This window comes from Danio rerio, chromosome 23 (assembly GCF_049306965.1).
Source record: "Danio rerio strain Tuebingen ecotype United States chromosome 23, GRCz12tu, whole genome shotgun sequence".
NCBI classification, from domain to species: Eukaryota; Metazoa; Chordata; class Actinopteri; order Cypriniformes; family Danionidae; genus Danio; species Danio rerio.
In genome coordinates, this window is record NC_133198.1 from 30,226,071 (window position 1) to 30,247,838 (window position 21,768).

General features: G+C 35.3%; 1 protein-coding gene across 15 annotated transcripts in view; it reads right to left on the reverse strand.

The window, feature by feature from the left end:
• Nucleotides 1-21,768, reverse strand: part of scn8aa (sodium channel, voltage gated, type VIII, alpha subunit a) — a 95,454-nt gene that overhangs the window by 55,952 nt on the left and 17,734 nt on the right. For 11 of the 15 annotated variants that reach the window (XR_012398403.1, XR_012398401.1, XR_012398400.1 and 8 more), the window contains exons 3-6: nucleotides 12,172-12,291; nucleotides 9,098-9,186; nucleotides 8,879-9,007; nucleotides 4,567-4,658 (exon numbers count right to left, since the gene is read on the reverse strand). Coding sequence is in view for 10 of the 15 variants with exons in the window: in XM_073938699.1 (XP_073794800.1) it covers nucleotides 4,567-4,658; nucleotides 8,879-9,007; nucleotides 9,098-9,186; nucleotides 12,172-12,291 (430 nt within the window). In the remaining 5 variants the exon portion in view is untranslated. 15 annotated transcript variants of the gene reach the window in all.

The window sequence follows — 21,768 nt, forward strand, 5'->3', positions numbered from 1 at the left end:
CCCAAACTTTTTCCTTCAAGGGCCAAAAAGCAAACTTGTTTGAGGGGTGTGGGCCAAATATAGGGTAAGGTGAGGCTCTAAGGTAACTTTTTTTATTAGGAGCACTTGTTACTTGTAATACACTAGGGCTGCACAATATTGCAATATTTTGTTTTTCTGCAATATATATTGCAAAATAATCATACTTTCACAAAAGAATACATAAATTCCTCCACATGGAAAAGATTTATACATCTACACAAAACATAATAAACAATTTGCAAGTATAGATGAATACAAAAGAGCAAAACTAAAAATGAATCGTTTTTATGGTTTTCTGTGGAGTCCTACAACATTAAAGAACAGAAACTCAATATTAATCAAATGTAAAATAACAATGTATTGTATTCATTTTAAATACTTAATTACAATTAATCTTTTTTAAATCTAAATTTTAGAACAGCGGTGCCCAAACTTTTTCCTATAAAGGACCAAAAAGCAAAGTTGATTGAGGGCTGTGGGCCAAACTGTAAAATAAATTTAGCATGAGTAATTTTCTAATTTATTTGGAAATATTTAAAATTAACTATAAAATAATGCTTTTATTCATATTGACGAATGCAGTTTCATTTTTAACATTTTATAATGGACTTATTACAGTAAAACATAAACAATCCCATTTATAACACAAGTTCAATGCTGATTACACTAGTCAAGCTTACGTTGATTTGCAGGCAGATGTCTTATGCAGTTTGCTGACAGTATTTACATTTTTAAAGTCTGATTCATTTACAGTGTTTAATTGAATCATTTCATTTCAGTTTGCTTTTTTGTAGCTCAGCAATAAAACAAATGAAACAAAAGGTTACGTTAAATTTGAAATTATGATCTGTCAAAGGCATTCGCCTCAACCACCTCTCCACCATTCTCACTCTCTTTTCAGATGGGATGGCGGGCCAAATCAACTTTGGCCCACGGGCCCTACTTTGGGCATCTGTCATGGATCTTCTATTGTTAATATCAAATGCTAAGCATTATATCATACTCAAAAGTCATCTGTCACTTAGATGAAGCCAATTTCGACAGATGGCAACATGACCATGACGCATGATATTATCACATTATAATATCATGATATCATAAACTCATAAACATGACTTTTGGCTTAATGCATTGTGTGTGAAAAATAATTGTCTGCTGATTTACATGATGATGCAAATGTAAAATGCAACACCAGTTGAGTACCACTGATATGGATGCCTAAAGGCATGGGTAAAATTACCTCATCATTTACTCTCCCTTGTGTGGTTTCTTTCTTCTGTTCAACATTAAAAAAGATATATTTTTAAAAATGTTGGCTGATGGTACCAGTTCACTTCCATAGAATGCTATGAATATCAAAGGGTACCATCTACCACCAATCTTAAACTAACTTGTATTATGTTAAACGCAAGAAAGAAAATCAAAACAGTATAGGTAATAATGACAGAAATTTGACTTGCGAGTCATCTATCCCTATAAAGATGCTGACTTTGGCATTAATAGGAGTTTCAACTGTACATCCTTGTATTTGTTTATTTCAAATCATGCCTTGAATCCTTTTTTATAATCATAATGAAAACTCATAAATAAAAGAACCACAAAATACACTTCAGGCTTATTTACATAGATACTGCTTAGGAGCCATCCCTTCATTCAGACTATTCAGATTAATAATGTATCGTTTTACTAAAAATTGTCTTTAATAAGTACCTATAAAGGACAATACATCATTTCATAATACATACAAAACCAAAAACCTTTTTAAATGATTCCAAAAACAAAGTCTCACAGCATAACCTGGCTGCAAGCAATAAAGGGAGGACTCCCTTAAACAGTGAGTACAACCTGACATCCATTTGTCTATAAATACTGCAGCACAACCAGAGGGCCATGACATGGGGAGAATAAAGCAGGCAGGGACTAAAGGGGTGAAGTTTGCATGCAGGTCATTTCGGCTCGAAGGCTGATCAAAACAAGTCCAGTGTTAAAATCTTCCAGGGCTCCATCAGAAATGCTAAGTTACACTTCAAGAGAACTGCACTGACCCCTTCATAACCCCCTCCCAAAAACAGGAGAACTGCTTTACATTAAACATAGCAGTCTCTCATATGTGATGATGAAGGTTAGTATTGATTTGCTACAAACTTGTCACCCATAAACCCAACCAAAACATCTAACAATCTCCCAGGGCTCAGAGATTTGAGGAGTACGCTTAAGCCTGACTAAAAATAACACGAGATTGACAAACATGACTTGCAGTAAAACCTAGTCAGCTAAATAAATCCACATTCTCTTTTTTTCACTGAAAATGATGCTATTGTGTCAAGACGTTAAGGTCTGACATTATCGGAAAGCTTCTGAAGTAAATGCAAATCAACCCCACACGTTAAACAAAGACAAAATTAACTCCTCGGAAACAGACGTCTGCGTTATTCTCATTTGATTGTTATTTTACTTCCAGGTGCAATTTGTGAGTTTCATACAAATAAAAGAAAAAAGTGAAGAAAAATGAATATTCAAAAAAATAAAAGGCAGCCAAGCACTTAGTAGGCTAATACTATAAAAGCAAGTGACTTCCAAAGCATCATGCAGCATAAAATATGTCCACAAACTAGGCTTGGCAGTCTTCATAAATAAGTAACAAGTATGTTCTCTGGGAACTTACTGAGAGCCATGCAATTTTTATCTTGGGGAACAAAGCATAGCTTGTTAAAAATATCTACACTAGTGCTCTGAGGACACATGGCTAGTTCTGTTGGTTTCCTGATATAATAAACAGAATTTAATGCATTCCTGCCTTAACTCTTTACAGTTTTTTATTGAGGCTACTCTGTTTTGGTTTTTAGACTCTCCCCTTTTTTTAGTATTTTAGTGTTCACACATCAACGATGTACTGAAAATGTAAACGCTTTTCTTTTGTGCTTTTGCAAAGTTTTATCAAAACAATCCTGCACAGGTCTGCTAAAAATGAACTAAACATCAATTCAAATGACAAAATGCATTTTTTTTACAAAATTAATGTGGTTTACATGGAAACAAAAGCAGTCTCATTTTAAGAGTTTGCACACGCCATTGAATTGAATGGGTTTCATAGCGCAGAGTTTTCTGTGTCTAGTGTGAGATTCATACTGTGCAGTGACTATGGCTGAAGGGAAAGTGAATAAATGATTGCCCAGCACAAAATACTGCTGGGCAGTGTGGCACAGCATAGATTTTATGTATACAGAAATTATTTTAAACCCAGGTTCATAGGAAGTATGTGCCCAGGGATACATGTTTGCGAAACTGCAAAAGCGTGCTTCAGCAAAAGTTTGGCTGCAGTTTCTCAGTGAAACTAACGTTACGGGTCAGAATGACGTCAATGAAATTTTTTCCGTTTTACTGTAAAAAATCCCTACAAAATCGACGTTTAGAGGGACTTATTATTGTCGAATAAAGGATTATTTTCATGCAGTTATTCGTGCAGCAAAATAAATACCACAAAAAACGTAATCATAGATCGGGAGGTGATATATTATGCACAAGCTGGCCAGCTTCTTACAGATTTGCCTAAGAAGGACGTGTAAATGGCATTTATGAGAAAACATAGCCCAGTAACATATTTGAGCACTGCAAAAAGGCAGACAGTGATCCTGGTGGATTTGTCAACTTTGCCAGAGTAACGTATTTCGCATTTCATAAAAATGTAGCCCTGGGCACGTATTCACAATAAGGCAGGGTTGCATAATTTTGCCTGTTTTTCTTTTTCAGGCGAAAACCAACATTTTTGGAGGCCAAACATTTGGGGCATCCCAAAAGCTAAGAGTCTGGTAGATAAATGCTCTTTTAAATATAACATTTAAAATGTTAATATGGTACCAATTTCTGTTCTCAAAAGATTATATCCATTTTGCATAGAGGCTAGTCTATAAACTAGCAAATCTCTATTAAAATTGAGAGCCTTCACTACATGAGTGCTGGATGCAATCAAAGAGTAAAAACACAATACAACAAGCTCAAATTAATCAAAATGTTTAATAAAGTTACGCTTAAATCATCAAGAGATCATTTGATTATCAAACTAATTATAAGCTTGCACACAATTCTACAATTAGCTGAAATTAAACTCTGCAACATAACAGAGCCTTTTCTAGCTCAGAGATCTGAGTTGGTGTACGACCTACAAACAATTAAGCAGCTTAAGTTTAACACAGTTCAGGGTTTGTTTATAGACATTTATTGGCTACACAAAAGAGGTAACAGGTTTGGTGACTAAAGCTTTCTAAATGACTCTAATCTGCTCTGAAAATTCTTATGGGGGACTTAAACTAAAGGACTCTGGAGATCGATAGTAGACTGCAAAGCCTATCAAAAATGTATAAGTACCATTTTTGATCATTTTGGAGTTCAGAAAAAAGCAAATTAAATGGTCCTCTCAAAATGAATTTTGGCTATAAAAAAATAATAAGAGAGAGAGACGTCCAACAAAAACGAAAACGATTTCAAATTGAATAGTAATAGGGGGTCAAACTGAAAGTTAACCTCAGCGTCAAAACTGCGTCTCACCTGGAATGACAGAGATAGTTTTCAATGCTCGGAGAACTCTGAATGTTCTCAGCGCAGATACATTCCCCAGGTCCACAAACTCTGTTACATATCTGAAATAAGGGAGGATCACACACAGACACCAATGACAACCACAAACACACCAAAACACCACCATCACCACCACCACCACGCCAACGAACCACCAGGAGAAACGGCACTCACAGAGCCTGTCCACTACAGGGGGAAGGAAGGAAAAGAAAACCAAAATACACACACGTACACCTAACACCGACCCGAACCCATCCCGCTCACACACTCTCTTACCTGGGATTACAGAAATAGTTTTCAATGCCCTCAGAACTCTGAACGTGCGCAGAGCTGAGACATTGCCTAGGTTTACAAACTCTGTTATATACCTGCAATGATCAAATCAAAGTTACATGGAGACATGGTCATGATTTAGTACTTGATGACTTCCATATGCAGATTAAGATGAGCTGATTATTAAAAGGTTAAATGGTTTTTAGAGCTGGGGGATTCAATATACCGTATTTTCTAGAATATAAGTTACAGAATCAACTTTTTTTAATAATTTGAAACATGTAGTTTTTATATTGCAAGTATTTGCCTAATTTTTTTTGGCTTGGCATTGATAAATAGCGGGTGTTGTTATTGTTAATTTTTTTTATTGCTTTTTCTAACCTGATTTCTGTTCAATTTAAAGGGTTTGTCGTAAAGTGAAGGGAGCTAAAATGTTTATAGAAGTGTTTATAATGTTTGTAAATACAATAATAAAGTTGTTTGACTTTAATAGTAAAGCAATTTTGACTTCTTGCGACTTATATTTTCTGAAAAATACGGTAACAATTACAATACAAATACAATTGCTGTGACAATTATATAGATTATAATTCATAATTTAAAGTAACAAATTATTATTGTTGTATTATTATTATTAATGATCGTTAATGATCATTGTAAAAAAAAAATATATATAGACTAATTTTATTATAGGCCTAATAACAATACATAAATAACAACAACAATAATAATAGCATTTGTCAAAAGTGCAAACTATCATATCAAATCAAAATATCATTTCATATCATATGTGTCACGGTCACCAGCAATCCAGCGTGTGCAGATCACTATACATGCAGATCGCTGGAGAACTACAAATCTGCCAGCAAAAGAACTGCATATCCAGTAATGCACCACTCAAACACCTGGTCTACATCCCCATGATTGCAAACAGACACAGCTGAAGCTGTTCAGGACTAATTACAGAGTATTTATACACCTCTCAAACACACACACGTTGCTGAGTCTTGTTATACTGAACTGTGAACACTACGACACATTTTCCTTGCCTTCCCTTCCTTGTTTGAACCTTGCTTTGCTTTGTTTGTTTTACGATGTCTACTGCCTGCCTTTTGACCATCTGCCGGTTCATTGACCACGACTCTGGATTGCCCGTATACATCTGCTTGCTCCTGTGTTGACTGGTCCTTGCCTGACCATTCTCTGCATAATAAACCCTGCATTTGGATCTGCATTCCCTTGTCAGCGTCCCATTCACATTACAGAAGTCTCAGCCACATAAATGGATCCAGCGGGTATTAAATCATGCATCTCCATCAGGAAGCCTGATCTATTGAGGAGTGTGTGGAGGACTTTATTCAGGTAGCCCATTAAAACACTATGAGTGAATTGTGTATAATGATTGTATACTGTAACTCAACAATGCCATTGCCTGAACACAATTGGACACAAGAGTTATTTTGCTGGCACATTTGTAGTTCTCCAGCGATCTACCGGTATACCGGTGATCTGCACAGACTAGATTGCTGGTGACTGTGACAATATGAAAGTCTCCTGCCAAAAAAAAAGGTGACAAATGTGTAATGGACATTTGGCAAACAAAAATCAAATCTGATCTGTTTCCCACCCCAAATAGCTTTCGTAAGCATTTCTGCCCCTATAGTGAATTTATGGAAGAACATACATTATATCTGAAATGAATATGTCCGGAATTTGAATACAGAAAACATGACAGATACATAAGCTGATAGAAAGAGATAAAGTGAAAATGGAGAATGAGAACTAGAAGAGAATCATTGAGTGTGTGGGCTGCCGGGAGTCGTGTTGTTGGTGAATGGCTCTAAACACTGATCTGCTGGAACATCTGAACGATGAAAATTCTCAGAAGAGAAGAAAAGAGTGAGCATCAGAGCAAGAACCAGGTGTATTCAGAGCACAGCAAGAAAGATGAGGAGAAAAACAGAGTCACAAGGACAAATGCAGAGCAGTGAGGAACTGGACAAGACACGAGCAGAGCTTCCACATCCATACAGATGCTACCTAAAAACATTTAAATGGTTAGAGACAAAACAGAACAGTGGATAATGTGTTGTTTGTGTACCACACACACAATAAAACCTTTACAAATATTTATTTTCATCATCCATTATAAAAAGAAATTTTTTTTTAAATTTAAGGAATTTTGGAAAAAAGACAATCATTACCAGTTGAATGATCTATTTTTATGATTTTATACTAATAAAATGACAGCTCACAAATAAGCATTCATAATTGCATAACCAAAATGATGATTTTACTTCATTATATAATCAATTATATATTTTTATCAGTTAGGGCTGGGCGATTATTCATTAAGTAATCGAAATTGTCATTCAAGAACCTATAATCGATCTTAATTTTCTAGGTTGATTTTTTTTCAATAACGTTCCCTACAGCGTGTGGAGTCATGTGAACCCATTCTGTTAAAGTCCCCAAGAAATCAAAACTAACCATATAATTTTTTTTAGCTCACATTGGTAGTTTTGTGGTGAATAGTTCATCTGTGCATGCCATTAAGAAAAAAAATATTTTCCCCTTCTAATCTTTAATTGAAATCTGTAAAAGCACTTCTTTTTGTTTTCAGTTAAATTGTCAGATTTTATATATATCTTAGCAAATGGGCGTGGCTATCAAATTTAATCACGCTAACATGTTTGTTGAGGCGGTGGTTTCAGTTAGGTTAATAATAACTCTCCCCAAACCCCTTTCCCAATCCTTACTACATCCATTCAGCTTGATGTAGAAAAAACAAGCCACGCCCACTGTTTTCTCACCCTAATTTTCGTTACACTGTTAAACCCAAATAACGATTGCAACAAATCATTTAAGTTCAAAAACTAATCCTAATAAGTGCTGTGAATTTAATACATTTGAGTAAATGAAGCAATAGGACCACAATAAAACTCAATAAATGAAGAGAACGCAACTGAGTACTGTAAGTTAAGGCAACTCAAACCGTTTGAAGAAACTGATAACTACAAACCATTTGATTTAAAAAAGTAATCTATATAAGTACTGTGAACTCACTCCACTTAAGTTGAAGTAATGAGGTATTTAATAAGCTCATTACCTTCAACACAGAGTTCAAAACTCTTCAAATGAGTAGAATTAATTTTCAGTAAATTTTGAGTAAACTACACTCATTTCGTTTGATGAAGCTGACTGTTGGGTTTTACAGTGTAGGAACTCACGTCACAATGCAAAAAAAAAAAAAAAAGTCGCAACTTCCGGTTCTTGGGGACTATTTTCTTCTGCGTCAAGTGCAGGCGTATGGTCTGGCACCTCCTATATGCGGAAGCATACCCCTTGCCATGGTTGATATTAACGCTAACTTGCACCTCTCAGATATGTAACTACACTTTGTGACGACATGTAGTGCAAGCTGTGTGATTGGTCAGCTTGGTAGTGTTGATAAGTGTGGGCGGGGCTGAGAGATGCAGGAAAGCAGTGTTTTAATTTGTTTCGAAAAGTTATTTATTTTTTACTTTTGGATAAGAAGTGACTGTAAAAAGTGACTGTTGGTTTTAGTCAATTCGTGTTTTAATTTCAACTGTTTAGCGTTAATGTTCAATAAATAATCATAGAAAGCTATTTATTTTTAAATCAAGTTATGCACCCTTCATTCAAAAATCTCTCACTTGTAATACAAGAGCTAATTAACTGTACATAACCTGTCAGTGAACTATGAGGCCAAAAAAATAAATTAATCAATAAAATAATCGTAATCGAGTTAAAACGTTTAATTAATCAAGATTTTGATTTTAGGCCAAATCGCCCAACCCTGCTATCAGTTTGAAAGTAAATGATTCTGAGAGTCTGCAAAAAATGGATTAAAATCAAAATTTATATAAACTGTAGAAGAAAAAGAAAGAGGACACATTTTTTAAAGATTTTTTTGCTAGTGGTTAGTCTTAAGTTGCCACTTACAATATTTCCTTGTTATAAAATGTGTGAGTGATTGAATACTTACGCCATTGAGATGACCATGAAATCCAGCCAGTTCCATGGATCTCTAAGGAATGTGAAGCCATCTATACAGAATCCACGGGCAATGATTTTTACTGCTGATTCAAACGTATAAATTCCAGTGAAAGTATACCTGAGGAAAAAGCAGGAGGTTAAAATATATATAAAACAACTGTGGTATATATTGTGAATGAGGCATTATGTGGTTTGGATCAATACTTACTCTACTTGTTTGGACCACTCGGGAGGATTACTAAAAGTCATGAACACACAGTTGGTCAAAATCGTACACATAATGAACATGCTGAATACTGTGAGTATCAGTTAAGGAAATTCAGAAATAATCACAGAAAAAAAAAAGAGTTACAACATACATTTTACTTTGCAAATATAAAGGTTGGGACATTCATCAATAATAAATTACCAAATAAATAAATCAATTGCCAAATAGAGAAAAGGATTTTTGACTAGTTATAAAGCACTGTTAGGTTTGACAAAATTTACATTTAAAGTCTCCATTAAATATTTTTGTAAGCACATATTGTTGAAATTAACTTTTTACGGTCTTGTACTTTTGATGCAGAGCTCACTGGCCTGAGTACGGTGTAACACGGTTCAACAAAAAAGACAATCGAAAAGCATTTGAAAAATCAAGGTAAAGCTATGTGATGGCAGTGTACTTTTCTTTTATGTTTGCTCTTGAAAAAAGACTATTGTTTGGGTTTAGATCAGTGATTCACTAGGTGATCTATACGACAAGCTCTGCCTTCTTTTAGACGTTTACAAGAATATCTCAAACATACTAGAAAAATACCCTAAGCAACGCATTTTAGATTTGCAATAACAGATACCACCCTCTAGTAGATTTGTTCTTTAAAATGTGCAACCAAATATACCCAGAGCAACATATATAAGCTACGAAAGGTTTTTGCAATAAGCCTGGGCTGATTTATACATGATTTACTTTAGTAAGTACCGGTAGTGTTACCAAGAAAGGTATATATATTGTCAATATTCAATAATACAACACGCATCACTAAATGGCGCTAATGCCAACATACCAGTCAGTTTTCAGCTCATTTGTGTCATTTATTTATGCAGATCAGATCCTTCAACCTTATTAACCATTACGTTACTTAACGCTCACAGCACAAAACATTAGTGTTTGAATCTTGTGGTATTGACTTTATTCTTCAATGCAGAAGTGTGCCTGTTTCTGCGATTTTGGAACTTCCGATTCAGGGAAAAATGACTAGTAATAATAAACAGCAGAAAATGGTCCAACCGCTTGCTATCCAAACAAGTATGTTTATGACTATACATAAAAGTAAAATAATACAATAAGAAAAGATCCGTTTAAAACATGAAGCCGCATAATGAGCTGGTTTAACGTCTAAAGAAAATCAATGGAAGTGAATTTGACTGAAAATCTCGAGCCAAAATGACTGCGAAGAATAAGGTCAATAGAGTATGTTTGAAAATGGCCATACTTCATTCTTTTAAATGAACTGCAAGTTAATGTGAAATAAGTGGCATCAAAATCTGAACAAAACACATATCTTGCTACTATGTTGTCAGAAAGTCTTACTTTTGTGCAATACTGGCCAGTTTTGAGACTGCTGTATTATATCTTAAAGTAAGGATGAAATATAATCAAAAGTGAGCATAGCATCCTTATGAACTACTATGACGAGCAAAGCAATGGAGACTTTGTGAAATGAGCAAAGAAAAACGTTATTATCTTTACCTGAAATTTTACCTGAAATTAAACCTTTTAATTTAAAGGTTCAAAACAACTATAAAAATTAATTTTGAAGACAAAAATTTTGTCATCCTGGGTCACATTACATTCAAAAGAAAAGTTTTTCTTTCTTAAAGTGACCATCACATGTGGGGCTGCACAATATAACATTTTAGCATAGATATTGCAATGTGTGTATCCGCAATAGTCACATCGCAGGATCTCAATGTAGAATTGGTATTATAATAATAATAATAATAATAAAAATAATAATAATAATTCCTTACATTTACATATCGCTTTTCTGGGCACTAAAATCGCTTTACACATGGGGGGAAATCTTCTCATGCAACGCCAGTGCGCAGCATCCACCTGGATGATGCGACAGCAACCATTTTGCGCCAGACCGCACACCACACACCAGCTCTGGTGGAGAGGAGACAGAGCGATGAAGCCAATTATGATATGGGAAGGGTTAGGAAGCCAGTGGACAGAGGCCAGTGGGCAGAATTGGCCAGGATGCCGGGGTTAAACCTCTACTCTTTTCGAAGGACATCCTGGGATTTTTAATGACCACAGAGAGTCGGGATCTCAGTTTAACGTCTCATCCGAAAGACGGTGCTCACTGAGCAGTATAAAATCCCCGTCCCTATACTGGGGCATTAGGACCCACACAGACCACAGGTTGGGCGCCCCCTGCTGGCCTCACTAACACCACTTCCGGCAGCAACCTAGATTTCCCATGTGGTCTCCCATCCAGGTAATGACCGGGCGCCGCCCTGCTTATTATAGTCATTATAGTTGCCCAGGAGCCACAGTCATTAAAGGTTTTTACCATAATGGAGCAAAAGTTTATCATTTACATGTGTTTTTAAGCCTGTGACTGTTTAAGTGTATTAAGAGAGTTTAAATCTATCAGGCACAAGAAATTGTAGCATTTGTAACTTAAAATTAAAAATAATCTTTTTTAATTATTTATTTAATGAAGACTATGCAGAGCTATTTTACATTTGATTATTTAATTTCAAAACCAGAATTCTTATTAAACAGCTGTTTAAGTCATCTTGTGGAAAAAATATATATATATCACAATAGATATTAAAGAAAATAAGGCATTTCAAGGTCAGATTTTTCCAATATCGTGTAGCCCTAATCACATGTACCCTTTTTATTCTGAACCATCCTTACAAATGATGTTCCCCTTCCCTTAAAGGGTGTAAGAACACCATTAGGAATTTGACCTCAATGTCCTTGGCCAGGAGTTGCAGCGTCAAAACAGAACACAATGTGCTGAAAACAGACGACAGAGCTACACTCATCCTTTCCCTTGTCTCTATTTGGCAATTCTGTTGTCAAACAAAACAGTTGTCATGCATCTAAAATTCACACCTACATCCACACCCACTGATTTGCTGTTATAGTCCCACAGTGAAACAGACTGCTAACTGAAACATATCATTCTCAGATCTCTTTAGTGTTGTTTCTGATCAATCCATGCAATAAACAGACATTTTTCATGCAGAAAAAGACAACATTTAGACGGCTGAAAAAGGATATGAATGTATCAAAATTTTAATCGCTATTCGTCTAGCAAGATTAAAAGGGCTTATCATGTACAAGGCAGGTGTGGCACTAAAGCGGAAGATTGTTTTCCCTTTATTTAGGACTACAAATGTCTGTGGAGAGAGAAAAGAGAGAGAGAGAGAGAGAGAGAGAGAGAGAGAGAGAAAGAGAGAGAGAGAGAGAGAAAGAGAACAACAAAGAAAGAGAAACACTAAATTAGTTGCAAGCAGAAACAAACATCATCGACTATTCAACTGGACTTCAAGCTGTAATAATCACTCTGAAAGCAGCCGTCTATTTCTAGAGGACAGGGCATCAAAATGAAGACATACTGTTTAATATAGTACTAAATAATTAAAGCCGCATTCTTTGGCCAGAAGAAAGTAAATCCGCAACACTGAATGCAAAACATCCATGTTGTCTCTGGAGTACAATAAAGTTAAGAAGATTACACAACAGTCTTTATAAAACAGTTCGTTCTGGTTCTGAATTTCCATTGGTTGAGAGTGCTGATATCTGGTCCAATGAAGAGGTCTGTGCTGTGATTTGGAAAAAGCACGTTGAAACAGGATGAATGTAGGAATAATTTACCCAAGCATTAAAAATCTGTCATCAAATTCAGCAGGATTATACACAGGAACACAATTTTGCTGCTGCTATATGTAAGAATGTTTATGGATTAGTCACTTTTTATTGCCAATGTGTGAATTGCTTGTAATCAAACTCATCTAACAAGACGAGACCTTCAGCAGCTTCCTGGGTTGTCTATAAAAGCCTGCCGACTAATTTTGTCTAGTACATTTATGGCACGAGAGTCAAAAGGAAGAGACATTTACAGCACATAGGCTCCTGAGAGCCTCTTTTCAATTGTATACACGAAATGAATGTTTATAATTTATATAATGTTCAAGATAATAGTCTGATAGAGCCAGTCTGTACAGTAATGTCAATGTGAAAAAAACAGATTCATTCAGGTCAAAAAAAGCCAGTTTTGTTAGTTTTATAAAACATCTTCAGAATAATACTACCTAAAAACAAAATGATTTGCGCATAGCTATTGCAAAACTGAACTCAAAATAGCAGCACACACATACAGTACACATTCGTAAAATGTCACTCCATATACAGTTGAAGTCAGAATTATTAGCCCACTTTTATTTATTTATTTATTTATTTATTTATTTATTATTTATATTTTTTATTATTAGATTATTTGGCACTATTACGAATTTTTACGACACACAAACACGTTTCACTAATTTATAACTGCGATCGTGTTTAACAGTCATGCTGTAAAAAAAACAGCTAAAATAAATATAATTTATATAACTCTATATTCTATAATCTCTAATCATAACTCCTGTATAGCAGTCCCACAACATTCTGACACTCGAAGACACTCGAATACCCTGTCAGAAAAGCCAAGAGGCTGGGAATGACCTTTTTACAGTGTCTGCTGTAATGTTAGTGTTGTTTATGTGTGTTTACATAGATGAATAGGGTCACTGTGTAAATGTGCAGTATAGTTACGATCTTATTGCCACATTAGATCATTATGATAACATAATATATGCCTTCAGTGATTTCCTGAAGAGGAATACCAAAACATAAAGCAACTGGAATAACTACAGCAGTCACGATCGGTGTGCAGGTGCTGTAGTGCTATCCCATTTCCTAAAGGTAAATTTTGAAGCCTTTCCCCTTCACACTCTGTTTGAAGGGCCAAGGGGAAGGGGTAGGGGTACAAAAATAGAAGAGGGATTGAGCCTAAACATCTCTTGAAGACTTTGCAGAATATGCACTTTTATTCGTTGTTTGAGGCAATCCCAACTGAAACACGAAGAGAGGGTGGGACAGTGTAGCTTCTACCTTTTTTCAAATACAGCCAATAGTGTTTTATTTCATCATCGCTCTGCCAGTGAGAGTGGTTGAGCTCAAGCGCATCAATTGAACAACAAATGAGGGGGCAGGGCATGTCAGATACTAGAAAGCATTTGATTGGTTGTTTTAATGAGAAACTGTAGTATGAGGTGACATAAATATAACTGTTGATCCATTCAGGCGTAAGTGACAAACTACAAGCTTTACATGTTTATATCAGTTTAATGTCTTCTAAACGTGAATTTTGTCACTGTTTTGGAGCACACTAGCTTATAGATATCCTAAAAAAAATTATAATACTGATACTAACATATAAAAAACTTAATTTTAATTTCATGGAAACTTTAATATAGGAAGATAGTATTGCAAAATATAGAGCAAAAACTGATATTTATAAGTATTTTAAGCAGGTGGTTTGTAATACAGTTACAAAAATTGTAATGGTTTGTATTAAACAAATAGTTTATCTTATCATTTTAGATGTCTTTGATACGTGTTGTATTCATATTTCAGTCTAAGCACACAGATTGTTTGGAAATGGACAGAGATCGATCTTTTTAACTCAGTCCGCTTGTTTGGTGTGCTCCAAGGTTTAGAATTTTGGCTTCACAATAAAACTGAGATGTATCAAGTACAACTGTCATATTCTCCTCACATGAAACACAAAAATCTAAAGCATAACATTTAAAATAAACACTGCTGTTTTAAAATTTTTAAAACATTTAATGACATTTGACATTTTCAAAAAATGTCAGAAGTCTAAAAAGGTTTAAATTAGGGCTGGGCGATATGGCAAAAATGCAATCTAAATAATTATCTTCCAGATTGAATGATAACAATATACAGTTGAAGTCAGAATGATTAGCCCCGCTGAATTAATAGCCCCTCAGTATTCCAAGTACTTCCCCAATTTCTGTTTAACGGAGAGAAAATTTCTTGACAGTACAGAATATTTGACTATATATTTTTCAAGACACTTCTATACAGCTTAAAGTGACATTAGGCTTGACTAGGTTAATTAGATTGGTTAGGCAGGTTAGGGTAATTAGGCAAGTCATTGCATAAAGATGGTTTGTTCTGTAGACTATCGAAAAAAATTTACTTAAAGGGGTTATTAATTTTGTCCTGAAAATGGTTTTTAAAAAATTTTAAACTGTTTTTATTCTAGCCAAAATACAATAAATAAGACTTTCTACAGAAGAAAAAATATTATTAGACAAACTGTGAAAATTTCCTTGCTCTGTTAAACATCATTTGGGAAATATAAAAAAAAAAAAAGAAATCAAAGGGGGGCTAATAATTCTGGCTTCAACTGTATATTTCGATATAAGTTGTTAATGAGTTGTTCGATATAAGTTGAGTTAAAGAGTACAGCAACTAAAGCATAACATTTTCAGTTAATAAATTTTGGGTGGCCGAAAATTCAGTAAATCTCTAATATCAACACACTTTTAGATTCCCATTGTTGTACATTTCTGCTGTGTGATTGGCTCTTAGATCTATATAGAGTAAAGTCCAGAGCTTATCATTGTTATTGAAATTAATTTTGTCGTGATTTGATATAATATCGGCCCAGCTTTAGTTAAAATGCCATATTTATTTAGATTTTTTTTTCTAATATGACAAAAATGAATCCTGACACTACCTGGAAACTTCACTTCTCATTTCTGACTGAATCTGAAAAGACTGAATATATAGAAAAACTTTGCAGAGATAGACCACGGATGAGCTTGCTAGCCTTTCAGCAGATAACCTCATAATTGTTTAAATAAAACATGTTCGTGACCATCAAAATTTCATAGGAGGTCGCTCGCATTCGCAGAGATGGGATGCACCCCTGCACTTCTTTTACATGCCTGAGTTTAGTGTAACACAAAAAAACCTTTTTCAGCACCATGGAGAGCATCAAATCTACACAGCCACCATACGTACATGTACTCAACATAGAGAAGGAGAAATAATATACAGCACACAAGATTAACACAGCTCGTCTCATTTCATTTGGTTTGCTATACTACAATAACTGTTAATTAGGTTAAAGAAGCACAGCTCAGTAAATAACACCTTGTATATGTAACTAAAGATGGAGAAGAGCTGAACCTATTTGGGTCAGACTGAATCAGGCCACCATGTAAACTACATTCAGACCTGCTTAGTCAAAAAAAAATGATCTTCTTACTGCACTGCAACCCCAAACGCAGTGTGATGGATACAGTCCATCTGTATCCATTCAAGCCAGCAGTACACAGCTGATGTAAACCGCAAATGAAACATGAGATGAAAAAATAATGGTGCATATATGAACAAAAATACATTTGCCCTTCCTCAATATTTGCTGTCTATAGTATAGACGTGCACACAAGAGAAGTGCATGTGGGTTTCCTCTTTTTAACGCATGACAGGCTGCACAGCTACTGAAAATTTCATAATCTAGAATGGAGTAGTGAAAAGACAGATAGAGAGAGAGAGAGAGAGAGAGAGACAGAGAGAGAGAGAGAGAGAGAGAGAGAGAGAGAGAGAGAGAGAGAGAGAAAGCGAGAGAGAGAGACCAAAGAGAAATGAGCAGGCAGTGAAAGGAAGATGAAGAACGAACCAGAAACAAAAAAGACAATTAACAATCCATCAGAAAAATTACAGCTATAAAAAGCAGGAAAAATTGATTTGGCCACAAACCCCAGGACAAAATGTACTTTATGCCAGGAAATAAATAAATAAATATTGAGCAATATAGAAAATGGAAAGGTATAAAACTAAGAATAAAATTTTATTAAAATTTTAATTGAAAATGTCAATTTAAACGTTTAAAATGTATGTGGTGTTACAGAATTACAAAACAAAATAAGGCCAATGTCTGGATTTTTAAGACCTCAATGAATGTTCTACATAAAAAATACAATCATGTTTTCAATTTAATTGATGTTTTTGTTCATTTGAAACAAAAATATCCATTTCCATATTTATTTCAATTAAACTAGATAATTATTATTTTAATTGATCCATTATTTAATTATTTTAATTAAATTAAGCTATATTTATGGATGGCTAAGCAGTGGCGCAGGTAGTGCTGTTGCCTTACAGCAAAAAGGTCGCTGAAGATGAAGGTTGCTGGTTCGAGCCCCAGCTGGGTCAGTTGGCGTTTCTGTGTGGAGTTTGCATGTTCTCCCTGCGTTCGCGTGGGTTTCCTCCGGGTGCTCTGGTTTCCTCCACAGTCCAAAGACATGCGGTACAGGTGAATTGGGTAGGCTAAATTGTCCGTAGTGTATGAGTGTGTGTGTGAATGTGAATGTGTGTGTGGATGTTTCCCAGGGATGGGTTGCGGCTGGAAGGGCATCCGCTGCATAAAAACTTCCTCGACAAGTTGGCGGTTCATTCCGCTGTGGCGACCCCGGATTAATAAAGGGACTAAGCCGACAAGAAAATGAATGAATGAATGAATATGGATAGTCTTAGACTGATTAACAAAATATCCCATTTATACTTGACCAACAATCTTCCAATTGCCGTGCAATATTCTGCAATAACAGAACTCATACAGCCTCCTCACCCTTCTGTATTACTCCACTGACATCAGATTGACAGCAGATCAATAACCACAACAGTTTGACAGATATTGCTGCTGTTGGACAGCAATGTACTTTTGCAGTTTTTTTTTGAAGCATAGAATCTAGTTATTTAGATTGCAACTATGCAGTTTATTTATATGGATAGTGGCAATTTTAAATATTTATAATTCTGGAGATGCAGCACGTTAGCATCCATCAGCCTGTCATTGAGCAGAGCAAAGACAGTTGACGTCCAAACACAAGATGGCGACAGAACCCGCATAATAGCCCTTGGAGAAGCAAAAAAACTCAAACTATAGATGATCAAAGTGACTTTCTAAGTCTTTTTTCGATTTCTCTCTTTTATAAGTTGTAGTGCTTTATTTATACCATAGTCTGGTAGTGTTCCTGGTAGTGTTTGCTTTGCTTTGGATTTTCGCCGTTAATTATTGGGATATCCCAATTGCAACAGAGAAATACTGGTAAACGTCTTTAGACTAATGACATTTCATGCTGTTCAGCCTTATAATCTTAAAATGTGAGCAAAATCACCTGTTTTGTCATCCCTTTAGACATTACGCAAGAGAATCATTCAAAAACTAGCTCTAAAGTGACGTTTGTGAAGTCGCAATGGCTTCTGCTGTTCTGACATCAGCCGCACATGTGAATGAAGATGTCAGAAGAAAGTATTTCCTCTTACAAATAGATTGTTTAGACTCTCCTTGTTTGATTTTCTTTTTTACATACACATTTATGCTATCAAACTGTTATATAAATGCAATATCACACATGTAGCAGTGCAATATGGTTGTATATATAACACAAGCCACCCACAAGTGCTACTTTTGTGATATTGCTTATATATATTATTATTATTAATATTTACACAATAATGACCATGTTATTTTGCGTTTGATTGTTCAATTTCTGTACTTGAATATAATCCACTGTTTATAAAAACCACTGTTTATTTAACTTATTTTTGCTCTATATGCTTGTAATTTATGCAGAAGCACTGCACAGTCAAAGACTTGATCACCCCAGTTGATCAAATCTTCCCAAATATGGCTATTCCAAACATCTGGTGAATTATATCTATATGCATATTGCATATACCACAGCGAAACAAAAGATTGTAATGCCAGATTTTTCCTATGTCGTGCAACCCTAGTGTATACTTTATCAATATAATAATTCGAAAACAAAGAAAAAGAATTAAAAGGGAGAAACAGAGAGAGATTTTACAGAATGATGCAGAGTAACTGACAAACAAAATGCAGTAAAGCAGGACACAACATGGAGAAAAATCAAGAAAATTACAAAAAAAACTATAATAAAAGGGACTGAAGAGCAGAGCAGCAGGAGATGAGTGAGACCTTCAAAGTCAATAATGCAGCATCTGCCAAATCAACCGAAGCCTCTGGAACATCACAAAAACAAGCACTCTTCATTTGAATTTCTTCATTTTATACGTTACCTGCAATTTAAATAAGCTCAAGATAATAACCAGATTTCTTAAATATATGTAGGATGTTTATTGTTGTGTGTACACGCGCAGCTTACATATTTAAGCATGTAGCAAATCTTAAAAATAAAATATGAGATGCCTCAAGCATTTCCTGGTGTCTAAGTGGCGACGCAGTGAACAGATGTGAGGGAGGAGTGAGACGGCCATTATACTCCTCCTCCAGCCCGCAAACAGCCCTGGCAAGCCCAGTCCGAGTGCTGCGTCATCACAGCGAGAGGCAACGGTCCTGCATGGCACATTTCAAGAGGCCCTGCTATGATTTATGAGCCAGACGTACTGAGCTCCATCTCTCTGTCTTCCTCCTTCTGTCTCCTATATCTCCACAGGCTTTACTCAAGCAGAACGTGTTTTAACAACAATCCTATAAAACTATCAGAGAGCAAACGTCAAGTCAGAAATTTTAGAGCTGCTTTTTATATGTAACCCACTGGTCCTACTGCACGCAACCCGATCCGAGCAGGGATCGAACCGGCGATTCTTTGCATGGGAGTCAGTTGCTCTAACAAAAAGGCTAAACACTATGGCCTCTAGCATTTGTCACAAGAGCATCTTTAGAGGTCAGAGGAGTGAGGTTTACCTGCATAGCACTTCGCTAGATGGCCTCCATTACATTCATCCATGTAAACCTCCCTGCCATCCCGGATAAGCCCCCACATGTAACTCACCGATCCTACTGCACCCAACCCAGTCTGAGCAGGGATCGAAACATCGATTCTTCGTATAGGAGTTGGTTGCTCTAACAAGGACACTTTAGACCACGGTCTCTAGCATCTGTTAATAGAGCAATTTTAGAGGTCAGAGGAGTGAGGTTTACCTGCATAGCACTTCGCTAGATGGCCTCTGTTAGACTCACCACCCTAAACCTCACTCCCATCCCGGATGAGCCCCCACGTGTAACCTACCGATCACATTGCACCCAACTCAGTCTGGGCTGTGATTAAACCAGCAATTCTTTGTATGGGAGTCTGTTGCTCTAACAAGAGGGCTAAAGACTATGGCCTTTAGCCTCCTTGTAGAGCAACCAACTCCCATACAAACAATCACCGGTTTGATCCCAGCTCAGAACGGGCTGGGTGTAGTAGGACCGGTGGGTTACATATAGTAGCTGAAGAGACTGTTTTATTATTGAGAATTTCAGCATGAATTAGCTTTGAATTAACTCTGGGTTAAATATGTGTTATTCTGTACACTGTAAAACCCAACAGTCAAATTTATTAAATGAAATGAGTGCAGTTAACCTAAAATTTACTGAAAGTTAATTCTACTCATTTCAAAAGAGTTTTAAATTCTGTGTTGAAGGTAATGAGTTAATTAAATACCTCATTACTTCAATTTAAATTGAGTAAGTTCACAATACTCATTTAGATTATTTTTTAACTTAAATGGTTTGTAGCAATCTGTTTCCTCAAATGGTTTGAGTTTTCTTAACTTACTGGGTTTTACAGTACTCAATTGGTTTGAGTTCTCTTCATTTATTGGATTATACTATGCTTAAATCGCTTCGTTTAACCAAATGGATTAAGTTCACTGTACTCATTAGGATTAGTTTTTAAACCTTAATGATTTGTTGATAGACATGCTGATATATCTCATGTGAAATTTTATAATGAATGAATAATAAAATTGCTTAAAATGTATTATTATGAGTCTGTATAATAGTAGACTACGGTGTATAAATAAACATATATAAATATTGTCATTTAAAGCAGTGTTTCCCAACCCTGTGGCTTGAGGCACATGAACAGTACATATTTTGGATGTCTCCCTTATCTGGTTTTGGAGTCTGTTCTAATGTTCTGTTGAGTTGATTCAGGTGTGTTTGATTAGGAAGATGTTGAAAATGTGTATTGTTGGTGTGCCTTTAGGAACAGGGTTGGGAAACACTGATTTAAAGCATGAAATGACAATTGTTCAGTTGGTTATATTCATTTTTAGTCAACTCAATGGCAATATTTTCATTTCAGAAGAGATATCTGGTGACACAACCTTAATTTTAAATGACCAAAAAAAAAAAAAACATAATAGCAAACTGTCTCAAATATGTTTTTTTATTTTAAAATTTAGGAGTAATCATCAATAGAATAAAAAAAAAAAAGCTATTAAAAAAAGCTATTAAAAAAATCCATGAAAATGCAAGTTAAATTGTCCCTTTTTTCATATCTGCTATATACAGTAGCTGACCAAGAAATAAAGATAGTCCTGTCAATAAAGAGGGAAGCTTATGGTATTTGATTAAAGCTTATGGGGGCAAATTATATTTTACAAAATAATGACGTGTACAGATAGATTGTTTATAAGAAGAACTAAATATCAAAATGAGAAGAGTACATAATGATCTCATGGTGACATCAAATTGGGATTGGGACCATTCACTCAAAACTAAAAATTCTATCATCGTTTACTCACCCTTTAGTTGTTCCAAACCTATTTTGACTATTTTTTCTTTTGTTGAACACAAAAGAAGACATTATAAAGAAAGCTGAAGATTTGTAACCACAAAACATAGTATTTGTTTTACCAAAGTCAATTGTTAGAGGTTTCAAGCTTTCAACAGAATAGAGAATAAATGTTTGGAAACATTTTAGGGAGAGTATAGTAAGTACATTTTCATTTATATCTGAATAAATGTATGTCAATTT